General features: G+C 50.0%; 1 protein-coding gene and 1 long non-coding RNA gene across 3 annotated transcripts; one reads left to right on the top strand and one right to left on the bottom strand.

Moving 5' to 3' along the window:
- Nucleotides 1-3,948: 3,948 nt before the first annotated feature.
- On the bottom strand, nt 3,949-19,943 carry PRELP (proline and arginine rich end leucine rich repeat protein). The gene is made up of 3 exons (XM_003130106.5): nt 19,784-19,943; nt 10,659-11,643; nt 3,949-6,555 (listed from the first exon to the last, which is right to left on the bottom strand). Exons 2-3 carry the CDS (start codon nt 11,626-11,628, stop codon nt 6,380-6,382), a joined length of 1,146 nt encoding a protein of 381 aa, XP_003130154.1. The 5' UTR covers nt 11,629-11,643; nt 19,784-19,943; the 3' UTR covers nt 3,949-6,379.
- Nucleotides 15,644-18,808, top strand: LOC106507842 (uncharacterized). 2 transcript variants are annotated; one of them, XR_001304135.3, is made up of 3 exons: nt 15,644-15,784; nt 17,648-17,690; nt 18,725-18,808. It is a non-coding gene; the product is annotated as an uncharacterized LOC106507842 (long non-coding RNA). The 2 variants fall into 2 exon arrangements; XR_014816802.1 differs by having other exon boundaries at nt 17,648-17,884; nt 18,725-18,806.
- Nucleotides 19,944-21,462: the final 1,519 nt, after the last annotated feature.

Genomic DNA, 21,462 nt, shown 5'->3' with positions numbered 1-21,462 from the left:
TGGACCTCCAATACAGGACCATAACCGAACAAAAATCACCACGGTGGGGGGCGGAGAGGGGGTGGATTTAAAGAGAAGGTGTTTCAGGAGTTCCTGTTGGGGCTCAGTGGTTAATGAATCCGACTGGGAACCATGGGGTTGCGGGTTCAATCCCTGGCCTTGCTCAGTGGGTTAAGAATCCGGTGTTGCCGTGAACTGTGGTGTAGGTCACAGATGCAGCTCGATTCCTGAGTTGCTGTGGCTGTGGTGTAGGCTGGCGGCTACAGCTCCGATTGGACCCCTATCCTGGGAACCTCCATATGCCATGGGAGTGGCCCTAGAAAAGGCAAAAAGACCAAAAAAAAAAAAAAAAAAGGTGATTCAGAGTTCCCATTGTGGCTCATTGGTAACAAAGCCAACTAGCATCCATGAGGACATGGGTTTGATCCCTGGCCTCACTCAGTGGCTTAAGGATCTGGTGTTGCCATGAGCTGTGGTGTAGGTCGCAGATGCAACTTGGATCTGCTGTTGCTGTGGTTGTGGCAGGTAGCCTGGGACCTTTCATAAGCCACACTTGCGGCCCTAAAAAAAAGAGAAAGAGAAAGAAGGTGAATAGGGGATGTGGTAGGATTTCAAGTTCTCCCAGGGTGATGGGGATGAAAACTCAGGAAATTCTCCAAATCTACTAGGATGGGCTAGAAAAACCTTCCTGATTATAAACACCAGAAAGCTTTTGTGCAGAGTCCTTAAAGGGTTGAGGACAAGCCCCTCACCCTCCACGGTCCCTACCAAAGATGTTATTTATCAGGAGAGACTCTCCTTTCCTTGGTGCCTTGGCTGCTGAGGAGAAAGCCCTTGCTGAAGGCAGAGGTAGGGGACTAAGACGTCCTCAGGATTCTGCCATCCTGCGTACCTGTTTGCCCAGGTTCCTAAGCGATGCTCCTTCTCCCTGCTTCCTCCCACTGACCAGATACTGACCCCAGGTACAAGGTTCCCCTTAGGATCATTTAATCCAAACCTTTTCCTGTACAAGTGGGGAAACCCAAGCCCAGAGAGGTGAGGTGACTTGCCCAGGGTCACACAGAGCCAGGGCCAGGTCCTAGACTTCCTAGCTCTCAGGTGGGAGAGTTTCTCCTCCCCTTCTTGGCCTCACCCTGAAGTCCTGAGGCCATGTGTCTCCATGCCCTCAGAACAGATGGCTTTGGCAGAACTCATCTCTGCCCTGGCACACTAGGTGAAAGGACAGTGCTTAGCCTGCAGCACTGCTGGGCACCAGCTGGTGTGGAGGGAGCTTCCCCAGCCCAAGAACCTGGTCACCAGAGCAACACTTGTTCCTGTGCCCTGGACCGCGGGCCACCTGGGGAGAGACACAAACAAGGGCTCTGCTGGGTGGAGGTGCCCAGGAATCAGAAGGCATATATGGCAGGCTATCCTCCTACTTTCTGCAGCCAGCCTGGGCTTCGCAGCTAAAAGCCTTCCACACTCCTCTACCCAGCAGTCACCCCCTCCCATCCCACACTATTTCTTCCTTGCCGAGAATGCAAATGCGACTCTTCATTCATTCCCCCTGCAGTCTGCTCCCACTCTCTCTCGCTTTCTCGGTGACGCACAGCCGTCAGCACTCCTGCCCTCCAGGCTCTAAGCTCAGTGGCCCTTGCAATCAGTACTCCCACACGAGGTTTGCACGCTTTGCGGTCACGCGCACAGCCTGCCTCACACGCATGCGCCAGTTTCCTTCCACCCACTCCTCCGCCAACAGAGCAGCTTCTGGCGCAAGCTGCGAATTCTAGACAATCGCCTAGTTTCTACTCTTACATTTCCAGCGCACGTGTCACAGGCTCTTGGTCCCATGGTCCATGGGATACGTAAGTGTGACCCGAGTGGGCACTGTCTAACCACCGTGCTGGTGTTTCAGGCAGCTCAGCTCCCAGAGAGCCTGCTAAAGGGGGCAGAAGGTGCGGGGATGCGGTCTAATTCGAATCTCATTAGGAGAAGCACAAGGCGTGATGATGGAATGGAGGTGGCAGGCCATAGGGACAGAAGTCTGGCCAGCTGACCCTGTTGCTGCCCCGTTCTTGGGCAGGGAGAGGAGGCGGGGGTGGAGATTTCAGGAACCCTCCTGCTTTTTGGACAACAGGGATATATTCCCTGCTGAGGGCTTTTAGCCGCCAAAGTCCGTGACTGGAACATGTTCCTCTCCCTCGCTCAGAAACACCCCACTCCCACACACCCCATGCAGAGTAGGCTCCATATCTTCCTACCTTTTTCTCATGTGCTTCCTTTCTGGCTTTTGTACTTTTTCCTCCTCTTCCCACCTGGCAAAATCTGATTCAGACCTTAAGATCCAGCTGAAATGATCAGAGCCATTCTCATTTCCCCCAGGCAGAGACAGAAGCCCTCTCCACCACTCTCTTTGTACCCAGTATTGTTCCAAACACTTAAGACATGCACCTACTATGTCATGGATTTTTCTCGTTACCAAGTTATGAATTCCTCAAGGGTGTGTGCTATGTAGTACCTATCCTCGAATTCTTAGCTAGGAACTTTGCACATAGTTGATATCCGTGGAAAACTTGATGAATTGAACTGAAGCAGGAATTTAGGAGACCGGATGGGAGGGGTAGGGCCACTTCTGGCAGTTTTTATCCAAAAGAAGGTGGCATAGGCCAGAAAGATCACAGGGTTGGTTCTGGAACCAAGCTTATATCTGAAGAGAGACTCCAGGGCACTCTGTTCTTTCCCCTCTGTGAACATCTGCATGGCCTGTAGACCATTCCAGATAATTCGGCTGGTCCTTTGTTCTCCAACCTTTTTTTTTTTTTTTTTTTTTTTTTTTGCTTTCTAGGGCCACATCTGAGGCATATGGAGGTTCCCAGGCTAGAACTAATGCTGGCCTATGCCACAGCCACAGCAACTCAGGATCTGAGCCATGTCTGCGGCCTACACCACAGCTCGCAGCAACGCTGGATCCTTAACCTACTGAGCGAGGCCAGGGATCAAACTCACAACCTCACGGTTACTAGTCAGATTTGTTTCCACTGTACCACAACAGGAACTCCTGTTCTCCAGCCTTATTGTATGTATTTATGTCACTGTTTTGTGTATCTTACACTTCTTGTCCTCAGTTGGCCTGAAAGCTTTATCTGGTCAGGAATGGTGTCTGCTTTGTGTTTTTCTGTATCCAGCTCAGTGCTGAGCATTTGGGAGACCCTTAACAATTTGGAATCTGTGAGATGAAGAGAACTTGGAGCTTTGGGCTTCAAATATAGCTGTCAGAATTCTTGTCTGACTTTAGGGATTTTTTTTTTTTTTTCCGAGGGTTGTGAGTGTTGGGGAAATTCACCAAGAAAAGGTTTTGGAATCATTTTCTTAGAGTTTCTTTCTTTCTTTCTTTCTTTTTTTTTTTTTTTTTTTTTTTGTCTTTTTGCCTTTTCTTGGGCCGCTCCCACAGCATATGGAGGTTCCCAGGCTAGGGGTCGAATCGGTGTAGCCACCGGCCTATGCCAGAGCCATAGCAACGTGGGATCTGAGCCGCATCTGCAACTTACACCACAGCTCACCCACTGAGCAAGGGCAGGGATTGAACCCGCAACCTCATGGTTCCTAGTTAGATTCATTAACCACTGCGCCACGACGGGAACTCCTCCTAGAGTTTCTTAAGAATAGGATCTTTGGAGCTCCTGCTTGGCGCAGTGAGATCAGCATCTGAAGCACTGGGATGCAGGTTTGATCGCTGTGGGGTTAAGGATCTGATGTTGCCACAGCTGCGGTATAAGCTGCGGATTGGATCTGATCCCTGGCCCAGGAACTCCATATGGCGTGGGGCAGCCGAAGAAAAAAAATGAATAGGATCCTTTCTTCACCAGTCTTCTCAGACCAAATAAAAGTGGGAGGTCGGGGGAGAAGCGTGGTGAGATGACTTTAAGGTATGATTCTCACCTGTTCACATTGTCAAGTTCAAGCAGGGTATTTTTCATATCACTTTATTTCCTCTGCTGTGAAGCACATTGGAATGTGAAAGTAGTTTCATAAAGTTAGCATGGTCTTCAGGAAAGAATAGCTATATGTACAGAGTACACATGCACACCTACTTACACATCTGTGTATGCATATGCCAGCAGCACTGAGGGAATGAATTTGTGTGTGGGGAGGAGGGGGCTTCCTTAATCCCAAGGGAAATGACCACAAATATGTGTGTGTGTGTGTGTGTGTGTGTGTGTGTGTGTAAAACTAGTTTAATATCCTCTGGTTTACAGCTGCAGGCAGCAGGGGAGGAAGCAGGCATCTTCCAGATGGGGCAATGGGATGATGATGAATGTAATGCTGCCAAAACAAAACAGTTCAGGTTTGCAGAAGCAGGGGCATGATCCCTCCCTGCCCAGGGAGCCCTGGGAGTTGTGCTGCCCAGAAGGGCTGAGGGCGCAAGGAAGAAATAAGGTGCAGAAGGGGGGGCTTATCCAGGCCATAGCACCAGATTGCTTACAGCCACAATAATATATTGACTTTAAGCAGGAGCCTTGGAGAAACCAGCTGCAGCTAGGAAGAACAAACCAGTTGTATGGGAACATGGGGGAAGGAGATGAAATGGGCCCCATTTTCTGTAAATTAGCAGAGAAGAGTGAAAAGAAAAAAGAGTATAATGGGAATTTCTTGACCTTGGGACCCAGCTTAATCCAATTTCTTAAAACTCTCTGGAACTTGGCTCAACCAAACTTGAGAGTAGGCACTGTGTCCTACTTATTTCTAGACTATTCCTCCCCCCCACCCCCAACACACACTGAAGGGACTGTAGAGGGGCAGCATGCCCTAGGAGAAGTTAAGGGGAAGGTGAAGGCGAGTCAGCCTTGTGGCGCCCAGGCTCCCCTTGGAGGCCTGTCACCCTGCTTATCTGGGCCAGGCAGGGAGGATGGGTACTTTGAGGGAAGGACGGTCCATATAGGGAATAAATTATTGCAGGAGAGAGGGATGCTATTTCGGGCTTGTCCTGCATAGAGCATGGTCTGAAAGATGGAGCTGCATGCAGGAACATGAGCACGAAAGTGTCCTTGGAAGGGCACTTGATCCACCTCCTTGGTTTACCATTGGAAGCTGAGCGCAGAAAGGGCCGCAGGTCAGGCAGCAAATGGGAACAAATCATATCCTCACCTGGGTTCCTCAAGGTTCCTACTTGTGCTGACTCAAGATGGGGCTCAGGCCCTCCAACTGGGGGCCTCCATACCTTTGTGCCCTTTAGATCCCAAAGGAGAGAGTGACCACATATGTTGCCCATGGCTCTTCAAGTTGGAACCCAAGGCCAACTCCTTGACCTTGGAAAATCATCCCAGAGAGAGAAGAGAAGGAGCATGGGTGGCGGAGGGTGGGGGTGGGGGGGTGGGGGGGTGGGGGGAGACATGACCAGCACCAGCCACCAGGTGTCACTGCTGTGTCTTGTCTTAGGAGGCGAGGCTAATCTGCACAAGTGGAAGAGGCTTCTGGGAGATTTCCAGGCGCTCTGCCCCTTCTTGAGCAGTTTCTCAGGAATTTTTCTGGGGAATGGAAAGGACTGGGCCATTCCCACTGATAGAGAACAGATGGCAGGTCGGGGTTGAAGGCTCCATACCCTCCACTGTGGAGACTGTGTTCCCCAGGGCATTGGGCCCCTTGTCCAGAGTGGCCAAGGGGGCTGTAGGACCCATCTGCACCCCTAAGGGCTCCATTGACTGATTCCTAGTTTTCTGAGCCATTCTTCTCCTTGACTGTGACTCCCTGCTCTTACTCTTGGAGTAGAGCGTCCCAGCCAGGAAGCTGTGTGCTGAGGAGGAGGGCTCCATCTGGTCCCTATGATGAGACAGCTGACGCAGGCCCTTGTGCAAATCTCTGACCCTCCACCCTCCCTCAGCCATTCCCTTGCCCTTCCTTTCTGGGGAACAGAGGTGGACAGAGAGCCAGTGTGATGTCTGGTGCCAGTGAATGGGGCAGTGAAGCAGCACTATTGGAAGATGGAGCATTTTCCAGCAGAACTTTCCAAACCCCACTTCGGGGCTGCCCCTGACCATCTTCTGCTTGCTCTGGCCAAGACCAAGATCCAGATGTCAGTCCATGGCCCAGACTTACCCAGGAAGGCTGAGGGGAGGAGGAGGGAGAAGAGAAGATAAAAATCTCTAGACACATAGCGTTGCTTCTGGGGCCCGGAGTTTGGGTGTGTGGTGTGTGTCTTTGAGCTGCGTGGACCAAATACGGCCTTTAGACGTCTTGCTCTAGAAGCTGCAGGGGCAGCAGAGTATGTGGCCTGTCCCTGCCTCAGGAAGGTGGGATAAGAAAGGCAAAGGTGGGAGCAAGTATAGGAGACAGAGAAAACAAATGGTGGGCATGGGCTCCTGGGTCAAGTGTGGTCACAGGGGCTCCAGGGGCAGAGGAAGGCCTAGATGACCACGGACTGCAGCAGGCGGAAGCACATCATGAGGTCCAGTGGGATGGGCGGCTTCAGGTAGTTCCCATCCAGCCGCAGGTAGCGGAGGTGTGGCACGTTCTCCAGATCCGAGGAGAAGTCGTGGAAGGCGACTAGATCGGTGGGGCAAATCTGGGTCCCATTGATTTCTATGGAGAAAGGAGGGGAGAAGTCAGCAGGGGTGTGTGTATGGAGGGGTCAGGCCAGACAGGGCTGGAGGCAAAGACAAGGAGGGAGAAGAGGGTGGACGAGGTTAAGGACTCTTAATTCTCTTCTCTGGAACCTGCTGACTTTGGGAACCTGTGACCTTGAATGAGTCAACCCTAACTTCCAGATTCTGTTTATCCATTTGTAAAGTGAATTAAGTTGGAACTGATCAACGATTGTTGTTGGAAACTCACTCTAAAGAGTTATGGAGTTCCCGTTATAGCTCAATGGTAACAAACCCAACTAGTATCCATGAGGATGTGGGTTCAATCCCTGGCCCTGCTCAGTGGGTTAAGGATCCAGTGTTGCTGCTGCGAGTTGTGATGTAGGTCATAGAGGTGGCTCAGATCTGCCGTTGCTGTAGCTGTGGCATAGGCTGGTGGCTACAGCTCTGATTTGAGCTGTTCCTCGCCTGAGAACTTCCATATGCTGTGGTGCAGCTCTCAAAAAAGACAAAATAAATAAGTAAAGAATATTGGAGGAAGTAAACTTTGAGCTGAACCTTCAAAGATAGGATTACAACAGGTAGAGACCTAGAGATGGTGTTCTGATGGTGTGGCCTATTTGAATGATGTTGTGGAGCCCAAAAAGCTCCTGGCAGAGTGTAAGAACAGTAAATAGCACAATGTAATGTACAAGAAAAATCAGTGGCCATAAGTTGAGGCCACCGATTATGGTAGGCTTTCAAATATTTCATTCAGGATGGGAGCTTTGATTTCCAGTCTGAGGAATGGCATTTGGCAGGACTGCTGCTAGGAGAGTATGGTAGGATATATGAACCATAGCATCCTGAATGGAGCGCTAAATCTGAAAGGATCCTGTCTATGATCAGGTTTATGCTGTAGGAAGATGAATCTGGCCACGGTGTGGAGAAACGAGGAGGGGGAGGCAAGATCTGAAGCCAGCAGGTGGATGGGAGAATTCCTCTGGAGGTTTTCCTATGGATAGGATGTGAGAGCCAAGGATGGGAGGAAGATGTTTACTTTAGCTGAAATAGGGATGACAGAAAGAGGAAAGGGGGCCTGGGGATGGCATGTGGCCCTAGAACATGATGGACCTATTGATTCTGAAGTGATTACTGATTCTGGGGAAAGTGAGCTGGAAAGGCAAGTTATGGCCAAATGGTGGTCGGCTTTCAAATGGAAAATGAGTTTCCATTTTCTTCTTCACCTCTTTTTTGTTGTTGTTGTTGTTGTTGTTGTTGTTGCTATTTCTTGGGCCGCTCCCGCGGCATATGGAGGTTCCCAGGCTAGGGGTTGAATCGGAGCTGTAGCCACCGGCCTACGCCAGAGCCACAGCAACGCAGGATCCGAGCCGCGTCTGCAACCTACACCACAGCTCACGGCAACGCTGGATCATTAACCCACTGAGCAAGGGCAGGGACCGAACCCGCAACCTCATGGTTCCTAGTCGGATTCGTTAACCACTGCGCCACGACGGGAACTCCCTCTTCTTCACCTCTTACTAGATGACATGAGGTTATGTCATTTTCTGATAAAGCTTTCTATTCTCCCTAAGCTTTGCTTCCTTTATCGTCTGTGGATTGTTGTGGTTGCTCTTCTTCTTCTCCCCCCCCCCTTTTTTTTTCCCACTTTTTAGGGCTGAAAATTTTTTTTTTTTTGGTCTTTTTTGTCTTTTTAGGGCCACACTCGCAGCATATGGAGCTTCCCAGGCTAGGGGTCTAACTGGAGCTGTTACTGCTGGCCTACACCACAGCCACAGCAATGCAGGATCCAAGCCGCGTCTGCGACCTACACCACAGCTCACGGCAACACCGGATTCTTAACCCACTGAGCAGGCCAGGGATTGAACCTGAAACCTCAAGATTCCTAGTAGGATTTGTTCTACTACACCAAGACGGGAACTCCAAGGGCTGAACCTTTTTAGTGGCATATGTCAGTTCCCAGACTGGGAGTCAAATCAGTGCTGTAGCTGCCGGCCTATACCAGCAGGAATGCTGGACCCTTTAACCCACTGAGCAAGGCCAGGGGTTGAACCTGCATCCTCATGGATACTAGATATGTTCTTAACCCGCTGAGCCGCAATGGGAACTCCCTGTGGTTGCTCCTCTTTATTTCCTCTTCCTCCTCGTTTGCCTTTGTTCTCCCCTTTCTCCTCTCTTCAACATTAGAGTAGCAGAAAGAGCCCTGACATAGATGGTCTTTCTTCCTGTGACCTTTGTGACTTTGGGCTTTACCTACCTGATGCTCAAATCTGTGAAATGGTGAGAGGGGCATGTGATCTTTCTGTCCCCAACCTCAGAAGCCTGGATAACCCCCCTGTAGCCTGGTCTTCCACAATCTAGTAGAGCTATTTATTAACCAAAGTTTCCTTTCTCTCTAGATTTTGGGCCTATACAGCTTCCTGGGGGTAATGTGTTCTATCAGTTTGCCACCCGCAGGGTAAAAATTAGACAGTTTTCCCTTTTCCAGAACTTGTTTGTTGTAAGATTAAAAAAAAAAAAAGCCTTCCCCTACCTTCGTGCCATTATCTCAGATGAGTGAACAAGCCTGTTTTCCTATCCATTTGTTTCAAGATTACAGAAGTTCAAAAATCTCCCTCTGATCTGGCATTGCGGTGAGCTGTGGTGCAGGTCACAGACGCAGCTTGGATCCCATGTTGCTGTGGCTGTGATTGTGGCCTGCAGCTGTAGCTCCAATTTGACTCCTAGCCTGGAAAATTCCATATGCTGTGGGTACAGCTCTAAAAAGAAAAAAAAAATCTTCCTCCGATCCTTTGGCTCGAAAACTATGGATTTCTAATATTATTTTAGGAGTGCTTCTCCTTCCCCTTAGTCTCCTTCATCCCTACATCTGCTGCATTCCTTGTGTGGATGTAGCCTGGTTTTGTCCAAGGACCAGATAAGATTCTCTTTTGGGAGTTCCCATCATGGCTCAGTGAAAACGAATCTGACTAGCATCCATGAGGACGCAGGTTCGATCCTTGGCCTCACTCAGTGGGTTAAGGATCTGGCATTGCTGTGGCTGTGGTGTAGGCTGGCAGCTGTAGCTCCGATTCAACCTCCATATGCCTTGGGTGTGGCCCTAAACGAACAACAAAAACAAAAACAAAATAAATGGCATTATTTCAAAAAAAAAAATTTCTTTTGTTTTTAAACTCTTCTGCCAATGCTTTACTCGGAGCTGGCATTTTATTTTGTTTTGTTTTGGTTTTTTTTGGCTGCACCTGCAGCATATCGAAGTTCCTGGGCCGGGGATCAAACATGTGCCATAGTTGTGGCCTGTGCCACAGCTGAGGTGGTAATGCCGGATCCTTAACCCGCTACATCACAAGGGAACTTCCCAGAATTGACATTTTGACTGAAGCAAAACTACGACTTCCAACCTCTTTTCTGGCTTGCACTTTTTACCTCAAGCCTGTACATGTAGCTTAGGCAAATTCTGACTAAATCTTTCAGCCTTCCAGGTAGATTGAGAAAATGCCTGCTTATGGACCTGCCATGGTCTCCTGACTGCCATACTTTTATCAGTTGTATACCCTGAGTATATAGTTGCCTCTCTGTGTGTACTTTTTACAGACTCTTTAAAAAAGTGAGGCTCAGGGTTGGGAAGAAGCCCCTTTTTCACAGCTGCCAGCTTTTGCGTTGGATAGGCCCAGGACATTTCAGAGTGGGCATTTAAATGCCACTGTTCTGTTTTTAGGATAATGTTCGGGACTCTATTCCTTGTCTATCTTACCTGTATATCTGGAGGGCAAAGACACTGGGGTTGATGAGAAGGGGTGGAGGAAGAAAAGCTATTACCCTCAAAGCATGGTGTTCGGGCACTTGATCCATATTAAACTATTAACTCTTCATATCAACTTTGTGACAGAGGGCATTACTGCCATTCTTATTTTGCAGATGTGGAAACTTCCCGGAGAGGTCAAATATCTTCAAGGTCACACAGAGTAAGCACTAAGACCAGGATTTGGAGGCCAGTGCCAAACAGGGTACTTATTGCATGTCCAACCATGAGGCTCCTGTGGAGGCATAAGCGGCCCCAATCCCTCCTCCCTGGCCCCCCCCCGACCCCCCCCCACTCACTCTCGATGCTGTTGTTGTTGAGGTACAGGTGCTCCAGCTTGTTGTTGATGGCAGGCACGTTGCTGATCTTGTTGTGTGACAGGTGGAGCACGAGCAGGTTGGAGATATTAAAGGAGTTCTTGGGGAGTCCCCTGTCTGAAAGCTTGTTGTAGTTGAGGCGAATGAAGGCCAGGTTGGGGAAACCCTTGAAGTATCCATTGGGGATGGTCTCGATCTTGTTGCTGTCCAGGTAGAGCTGGTGAATGGCCGTGGGGACCTTGGGCGGCATCTTTCTTAAGATGTTGTGGGCCAGGTTGAGCTGCATGAGGTTCTTAAGGCCCTGGAAGGTGTCGGGTTTGAAGACGCCGTCGCTCAGCTTGTTGTGCTGGAGATCTAAGAGCAGCAGGTTCTCCAGCTTGCTGAAGACGCCGGGCGGGATTCTGGAGATCTGATTCTGGCTCAGCCTGAGCTGCTCCAGGTTCCGGGGCAGGGCTGAGGGCACCTCTTCGAGCTGGTTCTTTTCCATGTAGAGGAACACCAGGCTGGGCAGTTTCTCCAACACCCTCTGGTCCACCTTGCGAATGCGGTTGTTGTCCAGGTTGATCCACCTCAGGCCTGTGGCATTCTTGAAGGACTCCACTGGAAGCTCGGTTATGAAGTTGTTCTGGAGATAGAGGTAATGGATGCGGGACGGGATGACAGGGACCTTTCGAAGGTTGCGGCTGTCACAGTAGAGGGCAGATGGGAAATCAGAGGGGCAGTAGCACTCCCGGGGACAGTCAGGAAAGACAGATGGTGGGCCCGGTGGGAGGGGAGGAGGCAGGTCTGTAGGCTCTGATGGCTCATGGGGATCAGGAAAGCTGGGTGTTGGCCTGGGTCTGGGTCTTGGCCGGGGCCGTGGTCTGGGTCTTGGTCGTCTTGTTGGCTGGCCTTGGGCCGCTGAGGCCAAGATGAGGAGAAGTGGGAGGAGCCAGCAGAGGGATGACCTCATGATCCAGGGACGCACCTGTAGGGAGGAACCCAGGAAATCATCAGCCTGCTGGGCCTCAGTAATGAGAGGATGGGGCTTTGCAGCTAGACGGGCTCCAGAGGCAGTTGTGGGAGGGATCTGTGGAAGCATCTCCTTGTTTGCAGGTGACAAAGTAACAAGGGCTTGAGGTCTGGATCCCTTGCCCAGAGGCCAGGCCACTGAATGGGTTGAGCCTGCCTGGCAGAAAGCACACTGGGCTGTGAATCAGGAGTCCTGGGCTTTCCTGGAGAAGATCCTTAACCTCTTTAGCCCTCTGTCTCCCCGTTTGCAGCATGAGAAAATCATTCCTCCCCTTATAAGTGGCCATAGAGTCCTGGGGTTTTACCTCTAGAAGTTTCCTTAGAGATCCCATAACTCAGTGGTTTTCAAACTCTGCTTCCATTTCTGTGGAGTCCCCCTGATGGAGGGAGACCAAGGGGATGGCTCTGGGGTACCCCCCACCCACTCCCCTGCCAACCCGAGCAGCTCTGTGTTTTCTTGAATCTGTTATATGTACTGAACTTCAGCCAAAGCATTCATTAGAAAAGAAAAAGTCGCATTGCTAAAACTGTTTTGAAATCCACCAATCAAGTCCAGACTCTGCTATTTATAAAACTTGGGAACTGGAGGAAAGAAGTGGCTTGCCAAGGCCAGGAGTCTATTGAACAGCAGATGCAGGACAAAGCCCAGGTCTCGTGGGCTCAAAGAGATCTTGGAAAAGAAGGAAAAGAAGAAAGTGCTGCAGATCCCTTGTGTCTGCCCCTGCTGGCCCCTCACCCCCGGCGCTCCCGCTCTGGAGAATGCTGGTCTTTGCCAGCAGGAGACAGACCAAGAATTTCTTCCCAGATGTGGAGGTTCCTGGGGAAATAAACAAGGAAGAAGCCGAAAGCTGTGGGGACTACAACAAACCAGTGAATATAAGAAAAAAGTAGACCCACAGGTGTAGAGAACAAACTAGCGGTTCCAGTGAGGTGAGGGAAGCAGGGAGAGTAATATAGGGGTCCGAACTATTATGTTTAAAATAAACATGTATAGGAGTTCCTGTTGTGGTTCAGTGGAAATGAATCTGACTAACATTCATGAGGATGCAGGTTCGATCCCTGACCTTGCTCAGTGGGTTGAGGATCTGGCATTGCCGTGAGCTGTGGTGTAGGTCGAAGATGTGGCTCAGATCCCACATCACTGTGGCTGTGGTGTAGGCTGGCAGCGGCAGCTCTGATTCGACCCCTAGCCTGGGAACCTCCATATGCCACTGGTGCAGCCCTGAAAAAACAAAACAAAACAAAAAAACCAAAAAACCATATAATGATAAATTAAAAAAAATAAAATAAGCACATATTTAAGGATATATATACACAGGGAATATAGCCAGTATTTCATAATGCTTTAAATGGAGGAGTTCCCTTTGTGGCTCAGTGGTTAAAGAACTCGACTAGGATCCATGAGGATGCAGGTTCGATCCCTGGCCTTGATCAGTGAGTTAAGAATCTGGCGTTGCTGTCAGCTGTGGTGTAGGTCACAGATGCAGCTTGGATCCCACATTGCTGTGGCTGTGGTATCGGCCGACAGCTGCAGCTCCGATTCAATCCCTAGCCTGGGAACCTCCATATGCCATGGGTGCAGCCCTAAAAAAACCACAAAAAACAAACTTTAAATGGAGTATAACCATTAAAAATCGTGAATCACTATGTTGTACTCCTATAACTTCTATAATATTGTACAACACTACCTCAATAAAAAAAAAAAAGCTGTGGGAAACCCACTTCCATTTCACATCAAGAACTTCTTGCTAGCCTCAGAGACATAGTGGAATAAGTTGCCGAAGGATGTTTTAGGGTTGCCCTTTCCATGGGCCTAATGACCCTGATGAGGCTATGCGTTGAGTGGAATTAAGCTGGGGGAAATGACAGCAGACCCGGGGCTGCAGGCAGAAAGTGGCATCTCCCATGGACTTCCTCCCCTGGCCTGACTTGGACGGCCCCAGGAAGGGGTTGCCTGCCCTCTCTCCTCCCCATGGCCATCATCCCCGGGGACAGCCCTCTGGTGTCCCTCCAGGGTCCCTCTTCCCACGTTGCTTCCGCCAGCCTCCTTAGCTCCTGCTTCACCATAGCTGTGGCCTGCCCCTCCCCCTCCTGGGCTCTGGGATGTGTTGGAGATGCAGGCTCCTTGGGGGAGGTCCCTGAGAGAGAGAGTGGGCTGGAGTGTGTCCCCAGCATCCCAGACCTCCCCCTCTTTCCTTGGAACTCACACCAGCTAGACTCTTGTCTTGTGTGACCCAGTGCCAGCTTCCTGCTGACTTTGCTCAAAGGAAGACCGTAGTGGCCCCTCACCAGCTGCTTGGTCCTCAGTCAGGTGCTTGGGAGGAGCTGAATACGGCAAGAAACAGGAGAGAGGGTGGAGCTCACCCCGAGGGACAGAGGGCATCTCCTCACACCTTTCCCACACACCCTCTGGACACTTTTGCACACCACACTCCTGTCTTGGTACCCTACACACAAGCAGATGCATGCTCCCCTATCCTGTGTGCATGAAAGTCCTTAGAGAGTATACTGAGCATGGGAAGGAAGGAGGGGAAGAAAGAAGGAAGATAGAGGAGGGGGAGACCGCCTCGCAGCCTCTGTTGTTGCTCCACCTTCCTCAAAGGTGGTCTCTTCCCAGGCATGCCTCTCCAAGGGGGTCCCCGAGTGCCATTCCCTCTGGGCTTCCCATCACAAAGGACCTCGTAGTTAGATTTTTGGCTTTACCTCCACTGGGGATGTCGTAGTCTTGGGGAGACAACAAAAGGACTGAGAAGGCATTCATTGTAAAACTAAACTTGAGTCTCATTGCCAGACCCCAGACCCCTCGTAATGGGTGAACTACGAATTACCATGTTACGAGTCCTGTAATTTTCTTGAAAATAGCACAGCCATATTGCACATCAATTTTATTTTATTTTTTAAAATTTTTTTCCTTTCTAGGGCCTCACCCGAGGCATATGGAGGTTCCCAGGCTAGGGGTCGAATTGGAGCTGTAGCCTTGGGCCTGGGCCTAAGCCACAGCCACAGCCACACCAGATCCAGGCCACATCTGCGACCTACACCACAGCTCAGGACAACATCAGATCCTTAACCCACTGGTTCAGGCCCAGGATCGAACCCACATCCTCGGGGATACTGGTTGGGTTCGTTTCTGCTGCGTCACAATAGGAACTCCATATTGCGTGTAGATTTTAAAGGAGTAGTTCAAGCATTAGTATACTAAAAACAAACACTGTTAAAAGCCCTAATTTTTTTGACCTTGAATTTTTTGGCTTTCTTTTGTTTATTTCCTCATCATCCAGAAACCTGACAATAAGCAAGAGATCTCTCCCCTGCCCCGAGAGGCTTCCCAGCCTGGCTGGACCCTTTTCCTTCATTGCCTTTGTCACCAGGTGCCATGCGGCCCTGAGTGAAGCAAGCCAAACTTGTCCAGAGCTTCCAGCAGAAGCCTGCGCTGGAAGGCAGAATGACTCAGGCAGCTGGCCCTTGCTCAGGGGCGTTTCTTAGTGGCTCTGGGCCTGGGCAGCCTGTGGCCCTGTTGTCTGGGGTGACAAAGTCACAGGTCAGGGCTGCCTCCGTCTCCTTCCACCCACAGTGAACTCAGGCTTTCCTCACTCCCATCTCCTGCACCAGACTTTTCGGGGAGCTTTTCTTCCCACCAGTCTCTGACTCTTCTACACGCCAGAGCTCTGGGGGCCGGCCAGGCTCCTCTCAGAACCCAGGGCGGGGGCAGCAGGCAGGGCTGAGGTGGGGAGGTTCCCGAGGAGAGCCTCCCAGGCCTGTTCTATGGAGAAACTGGATCCGTTCAATTCTCCTTTTCTTAGCCCTGAGGCTGAACCGTTCTGTGTGTGTGTGTGTGTGTGTGTGTGTGTGTGTGTGTGTGCACGCGCGCGCATGCTTGCATGCTTCTTTTTTCAGGAAATTGCACTCGTTTCTAAGACTTTTCTCATTGGGCAATCACCCTTCCAGCTGGAGCCTGGGCAGCCCCCAGAGTCTAAATCTCCCAACCAGAATCATGACAGACAAGAGGTCCCTGGTCTTCCTCACAAAGCCCGAAGTCACACCGTCTTATGTTCCTGTCTTCTAGAACTTTCTGTCCAGTCATAAGCTCCCTTAAGGTGGGTTATAAGCGTGTGTGATTTTTAAATTTCTTGTGCCTCTGCGTGCATACCTCTCCACCTCTCAGCTTTCTGCTGGGCTGTGCTCACTGCTTGGTCTATGAACTCAGGTGGCCCAGCTAAAACACCAGCCTCCTGCAGCCCTGTGTTCTCCTAAGTCGGCTCTCAAAAAGCTGCTCATGCTTGGGGGAAAAGCAATTGCTTTGACTAATCCCAAATTCACTCTCTCATTTAAGAACATTTCCTAAGAGAGTTTTAAGTTCAAATTTCGATTCCAAGTGCTAGATATCTGGGCTTGGATCCTGGCTTTGACACTTCTTCCCAGGCCCCAGGCTCCTCAGCTATGTGAGGATCCAATGAGATCACACACATCAAGGCATATGCTGTAGAGCATAAAATCTCTACAAATGGCAAGGGTTTTGTTTATTCAATTATTCGTGTATAAAAGATCATATTCTCTAGAGAGACTGATTTTTAAAGTGAGATAGCCAGGTCCCTGTTTAGGTCATCAATTCATTCATTTAAGGTTCAGATACCCGGGACTCTTGCAATGATGAGCCTCAGGGCCGGGCCGGGTGTGCGAAGTCCTTAGGGCACATTTAAGGGTAATTGGCTTAGTTTGGGGAGAGTCTGGGATTGGGGTTGGGCTGGGAGTGAGGTTGGGTGTGTTTCCCTGGGTTGAAGAGGATGACTCCACACTACTTCTTGGTGTTCTTCTTTCTCGTCAAATTTCCCATCTAGCTGGTCACCCTGAGCCTCCATGGCTTAATGCAACCAGTGACCCCACACAGAGGATGGAGCTGCCCCTCCCATAGAGCCACACCCTTGGACCTTGTGATGACCTTCTTTCGTTCCCTCTTTCTGTCTAAACTCAGACTTCTGAAAGCCATCCTCCTCCCTTGATCTCTTCCTGAAACCCCGAAGGGGGTTGGAAGCCAGGAAGATCAGGTGGTCTCTCTCTCTTGTTAGCAGAATAGTGAGGCAGGTCCTCCCAGGCTGCCTGAGATTCTTCCAGGGCCTCCAAGTGGGGCTGGTGGGGTCTTGGGGTAAGGAAAGGGCTGAATGGAGGCGTCACAAATTCAACACATCATTGATGCAATTGTCCCTTTCCTGGGGAGTGAAATCAATATAAGGCTGAGCCTGATTGGGGCAGCGGCAGGGAGGGCCTCGTGGTTCAGATGAGGCAGGGCACGCAGGGTCTCGGCCCGTCTACTGCTACCCAGTGATGAGACCCTCTTCTCAGCCTCTGTTTCCTTATCTGTACAATGGGGGTCATGAAATCTTCCCTATCCCTCTCTTCCTCACCCAGTTGTTTTCAGAAATAAGTGGGTTAAGTGACTTGAACATGTGCTGCAGATCAAAAAGTGCTAAAAATAAATATAACACTCTTAGGAAAGGACCATCCGTCTCTCCAGGGTCTATCGCAAGGCCAAGTGTAAACAGAATGTTTTTTTGGCCTCAAGCCACTAGTCCAGAAGAGCAAGTTTTCCTTTCCAAGGGTCTGGGGAAGAAGCAAGGGTGAGATGTCTCTTGCTTGCCGACAGGCTGTCACCTCACCATATCCTTTTCTCTGTTTTCATCCCCTAGCATCTCCACCCTCTGAAGAAAGCTTGTAAGAATCTTCTGGTGCTTTGGGCACTTGTAGACCTGGGTCTCAACCCTGCAACTCTTTAGCTGTTAGGTGGGTGCTCTTGGGAAATCTCTTACTTCTACCAAGCTTCAGCTTCCTCATCTGTAAAATGGGCATCCTAACACCCATTTTATTTTGAAGTAAATGCATAAATGTGTGAAAAATGAGTGCTCAGTGAATGAGAAGCTATAGTTCACATTATTTTAAAAATCACAGAGTCTCTTTCCCTTCAGCTTGGCCAGAGGGCAGCCCTCTGGAAGGCAAGGATCCTTGCAGGTGGGTACAGCTCGTGGATTTTCCCCAACTCTTCCACACAGAGCAACTTCTTCCCCTTCGGGGCCTGTGATATGACACCTGGGTCTCAGAACCAACGAATTAGAGAGATAGATGCCCCCAGCCATTTGGGGAATGGGGAACATTCACTCTGTTCCTCCAACTCACCAGCCCCACACTAGACCTTCCTGCAGCAGGTGAGAGGATGCTGGCCAGGATGGTATAGTCTCATTTCCTCAGGTGGCCATGGTGTCCCACTGCGGTTCATGACTTCCCCTCCCAACCCTTTGCACCTGGCTTTTTGGCCCTTCCAGCCTCCCACATGGGCCCCATAAATGGGGCTGCCCCTCTACCCTGTGTGAGCCACCAGAACAGACAGCTGTTTGGGGGGATCCAGAAGGGATGGGGGCCCAGGGCAGGCAGATTAGTAGGCAAGGGGAAACATAAGCTCTTTGGAGCTACTTTGAGGGAATTTTCTTTCTGGAATGTTCTCCCTTTATCTGGCTGCCAGTGCTTGCCTGGAGAAGGGAGGTGGGATGTTCACAAGAGAGCTTCCCTTTTCCCTCAGGTGCTTGCTTCTACTCCGCAAAAGAGGGTGGCCCGTTTGGAGCACTCTGGAGCTCCTCCATCAGACAGTCCTTGTCCAGGATGCCACATAGGCCTTCTGCCCAGATAAGACTGCCAGAAGTCCTGGGCTCTTCCGTCCCACATGGGACTCCCTCAGGCCCCTGGTTCAGATGCTCTCAAGTCCTAAAACAACAACAGATTCCTGGGTCTCGATGCAGTGGTTCTGGAGCAAGGGGTCTATGTTTTTAGTATGCACCCCTCTCCTCCACCCCTGCCCCCAGATCAACTGTATTGAGGGACCTTAATCTGGCCCATGCCCTGCCTGCCTTGGGACAGCTCTTTCTCCTGGAGTGAGGTGGTGGGTAGAAAAGGTCCACCCTCTTTGGAAACAAGCTCCATTCAGTTACCCACTTTAGTTTTTTCCCTCCCTGACTGATTAAGGAACTATTGTCCCTTTTTCTCTCCCACAGGGACCTCTTGCCAACCTGGGATGATTTTGAAGTGGCTTTAAAAAGAAATATGCCTGCAATAAAAATGAAATGCTTTGCCCCCAGAGCTGAGAATTATGACCTCCAAAGCTTGGGAGCGGGGTTGCTTTCTTCTCTTTCTTTCCAAAAGACAAGTGGCTTGGACCAGTGAGACTGAGAAAGTCAGAGGTACAGGGAGGACACTGTGCAGATGGGAAAGCTATTTTTCCCTCCCCTGCCTAATTAAGTTCTAAAGAGCAAAGACATCCTTCCAGCTTTTGCACTCGTTCATCCCCTTCCTGCTCAGGCTGGACGCAGGACACATGATTTCTTTTGGCTCCACCATCACAGTGGGAAAATGCACTTTCCCTTTCCTTGTACAGTTGGGGAGGTGTGTGAGAGGGTGAGAGACAAGAGGCAGTGTGTGTGTGTGTTTGTGTGTGCGTGTGCGTGTCCCTCCTGGTGTCTGGTCACTATGTGGTCTAGCGCTGCACCTCCTGTGCAGCCAGAGTGGAGGTGAATGGACAGGATGCCTTTGTACTGTGTGTGTAGTTTGTGTGTGTGCATGTGGAGTGGAAGCGTAGCCTCTGTGTGACACGTGTGTATGCCTGTGATGGTGTGTGACAAAACGTGAAAGGTTCAGAGAAATGGGTTCTAGAGTAGGGTTTCTCTGGGAACCTGATTTGTAGAAATGCTGTGTGTGGTGTTTGTCTGCCCTGCAACCAACACCCGTACCAAGAAAGTTTAACTTTGCAGCAAAACAAAGACATGGATAGAGAATGATGAAGAGAAGAAAGAGGGTGGAGAAGAAATGAGGAAGAATTAATTTGAGTTCCTTTGAAAGGAGAGACGTTTGGTGGGTGGAAGGAAAAGATAGAGACTAGATCAATAACAAGAAATAACAAATGAGGAAGAATTAATTTGAGTTCCTTTGAAAGGAGAGACGTTTGGTGGGTGGAAGGAAGGAAGGAAAAGATAGAGACTAGATCAATAACAAGGTTGGATGGAGCAGGAGACTGGCTGGAGGCAGGAGTTTTCCTCCCCATCTCCCACTGGGCTTACCTGTACCACCTGCCTCTCCTCTCAGCTCTGGGTTTAGTGTCCGGCAAGGCTCCCTCTGATTCCCCCCACCCTTTGGTGGAGCTGTGGCAGCAGAGAGCCAGCTGGAAGTTCTGATCTCCTTGTGGTGTGTTCGTGCTCGAGTTTGCCTGACTTTTCTTCCACTGGATCCTATTGGGGTGGGGAGGTTAGGTTAGGGGGAGGGACAGGCAGATCCAGATCGTAAGGAGGGAGAGGAGGACGGAGGGAGGGGGGAGGAGGGAGGGAGGAGAGAAGAGAGGGAGGGAGCTTGGGAAAGGAGGAATGACAACAATAAAGTCTTTATTTAGCAGCCAAAACTCCCAAAGACTTCATCCACACACCATGCCCACTAACGGACTCCGTTTTTAATAACATTTCCTTCTGCTGCTGCTTCTGGGAGGGAGATTGTTTGACCCATGTTTGGAAAGCAAGCCAAATTAACAGAGGAAAAGGAATGAAAAGCAACTTCTGTGCAGGCCAGGGCTGGATGGCTGGGTCCAGCACCAGACTGTTTCATTCCTCCTCCTAACAACTGTCTTGCTTCTGATGCCCTTCACTGCCCGTGTTCAATTCCCAGATGTGAGGGGTGTGGGATGTTTCCTTTAAGCAGACACAATTCTTCCCCAGGTTGCCTTCTCTGAGAGGTTGCTAAGGGAATGGAGTCTTGCTGTGCAAGCTAGCCCAGGACAGAGCCTTGGTTTGGGATGCTCTGAGAACCAGAGAGGGAAAGTCTGACCTGGGATTATACTGCAAAGGCAAGAGAGTAAAAATTTGCTGTAAGACTTAAAGTCACTGTCCATGTGGACAGTGCCAGCTTCTCCATGTATATTGTACTCAGGAGAGATTTGGGGGCCATATAGTCATCACACAAAGTATATGGGGGAATCCCAGTGTCCCCTGTCCATGTCATCCCATTCAAGTAAGACCATTACCTCTATCAGTTCTCTCAACCAAAAACTACAACACACTTATAGCTGTGTTAAGTAGCTGCCCATCAAAACTTCCTGCGACCTCAGTTGACTACTTAAAAAACTCAATGGGATTTACTTTTTCTATCATCAGTCCTTGGAGAGCTGCCGAGCCCAGTGATGGGAACTCCCTTCTCCCTTCCCCAATCTGGCAATAAAGGGAAGAACAATAAAATTAGGATCAGCCGTCCTGGGCTCTGCCTCTTATGAATTATGTTGATCTTGGGCGAGTGAGTCACTTGATCGTGTGGAGCCTCAATTTCCTCATCTAAAAAATGGGGATAATACCTTCCTCACAGTGTTGGGAAGATTAAATGATATAAATATGAAAGCATTTTACAACCTGGGAAGATGTTAGGCTTTGGGAGGGGGATTATGATGAATGGTATCAGACTGAAAAACAAGGAAGAAAAAATAAAACCTGCACCTTCTTTTCCCATCCCCCTTCCACCCAAAATCTTGTGCCTTCCACACCGGCTGGTGAGGTCTTGCTGGAGGACAGTGTGTAGCTGCTGTCCATAGTCATTGACCCTGGGTGTGCTGGGACACTCACTCATGCATTTAGTTTTTCATCCAAAGTGTACATGTCCCCTTCTGCAGACTGAGGACATCAGACCCTAGCTTTGCTTGTTTCCCTTGGTGTGGTAGGTGGTCAGTAGTATTCAAGTAAGGTGAGCAAGGAGTTCCCATTGT

This window comes from Sus scrofa, chromosome 9 (genome assembly GCF_054392235.1).
Source record: "Sus scrofa isolate SSC_HxYL_T2T_F1_AM1 chromosome 9, Sscrofa_HxYL_maternal_Yorkshire_Landrace_v2.0, whole genome shotgun sequence".
Classification (NCBI taxonomy): Eukaryota; Metazoa; Chordata; class Mammalia; order Artiodactyla; family Suidae; genus Sus; species Sus scrofa.
The sequence above is the reverse complement of the archived record's forward strand: the minus strand, read 5'-3'. Positions and strand labels throughout refer to the sequence as shown.

What these genes read in the sequence shown, in the direction of transcription:
- PRELP (XM_003130106.5), bottom strand. Translation starts at nt 11,628, where the DNA reads ATGAGGTCATCCCTCTGCTGGCTCCTCCCACTTCTCCTCATCTTGGCC. An exon ending in CAACAACAACAGCATCGAGA is followed by an intron (nt 6,556 to 10,658) that starts GTGAGTGGGGGG and finishes CTTTCTCCATAG; the next exon opens with AAATCAATGGGACCCAGATT.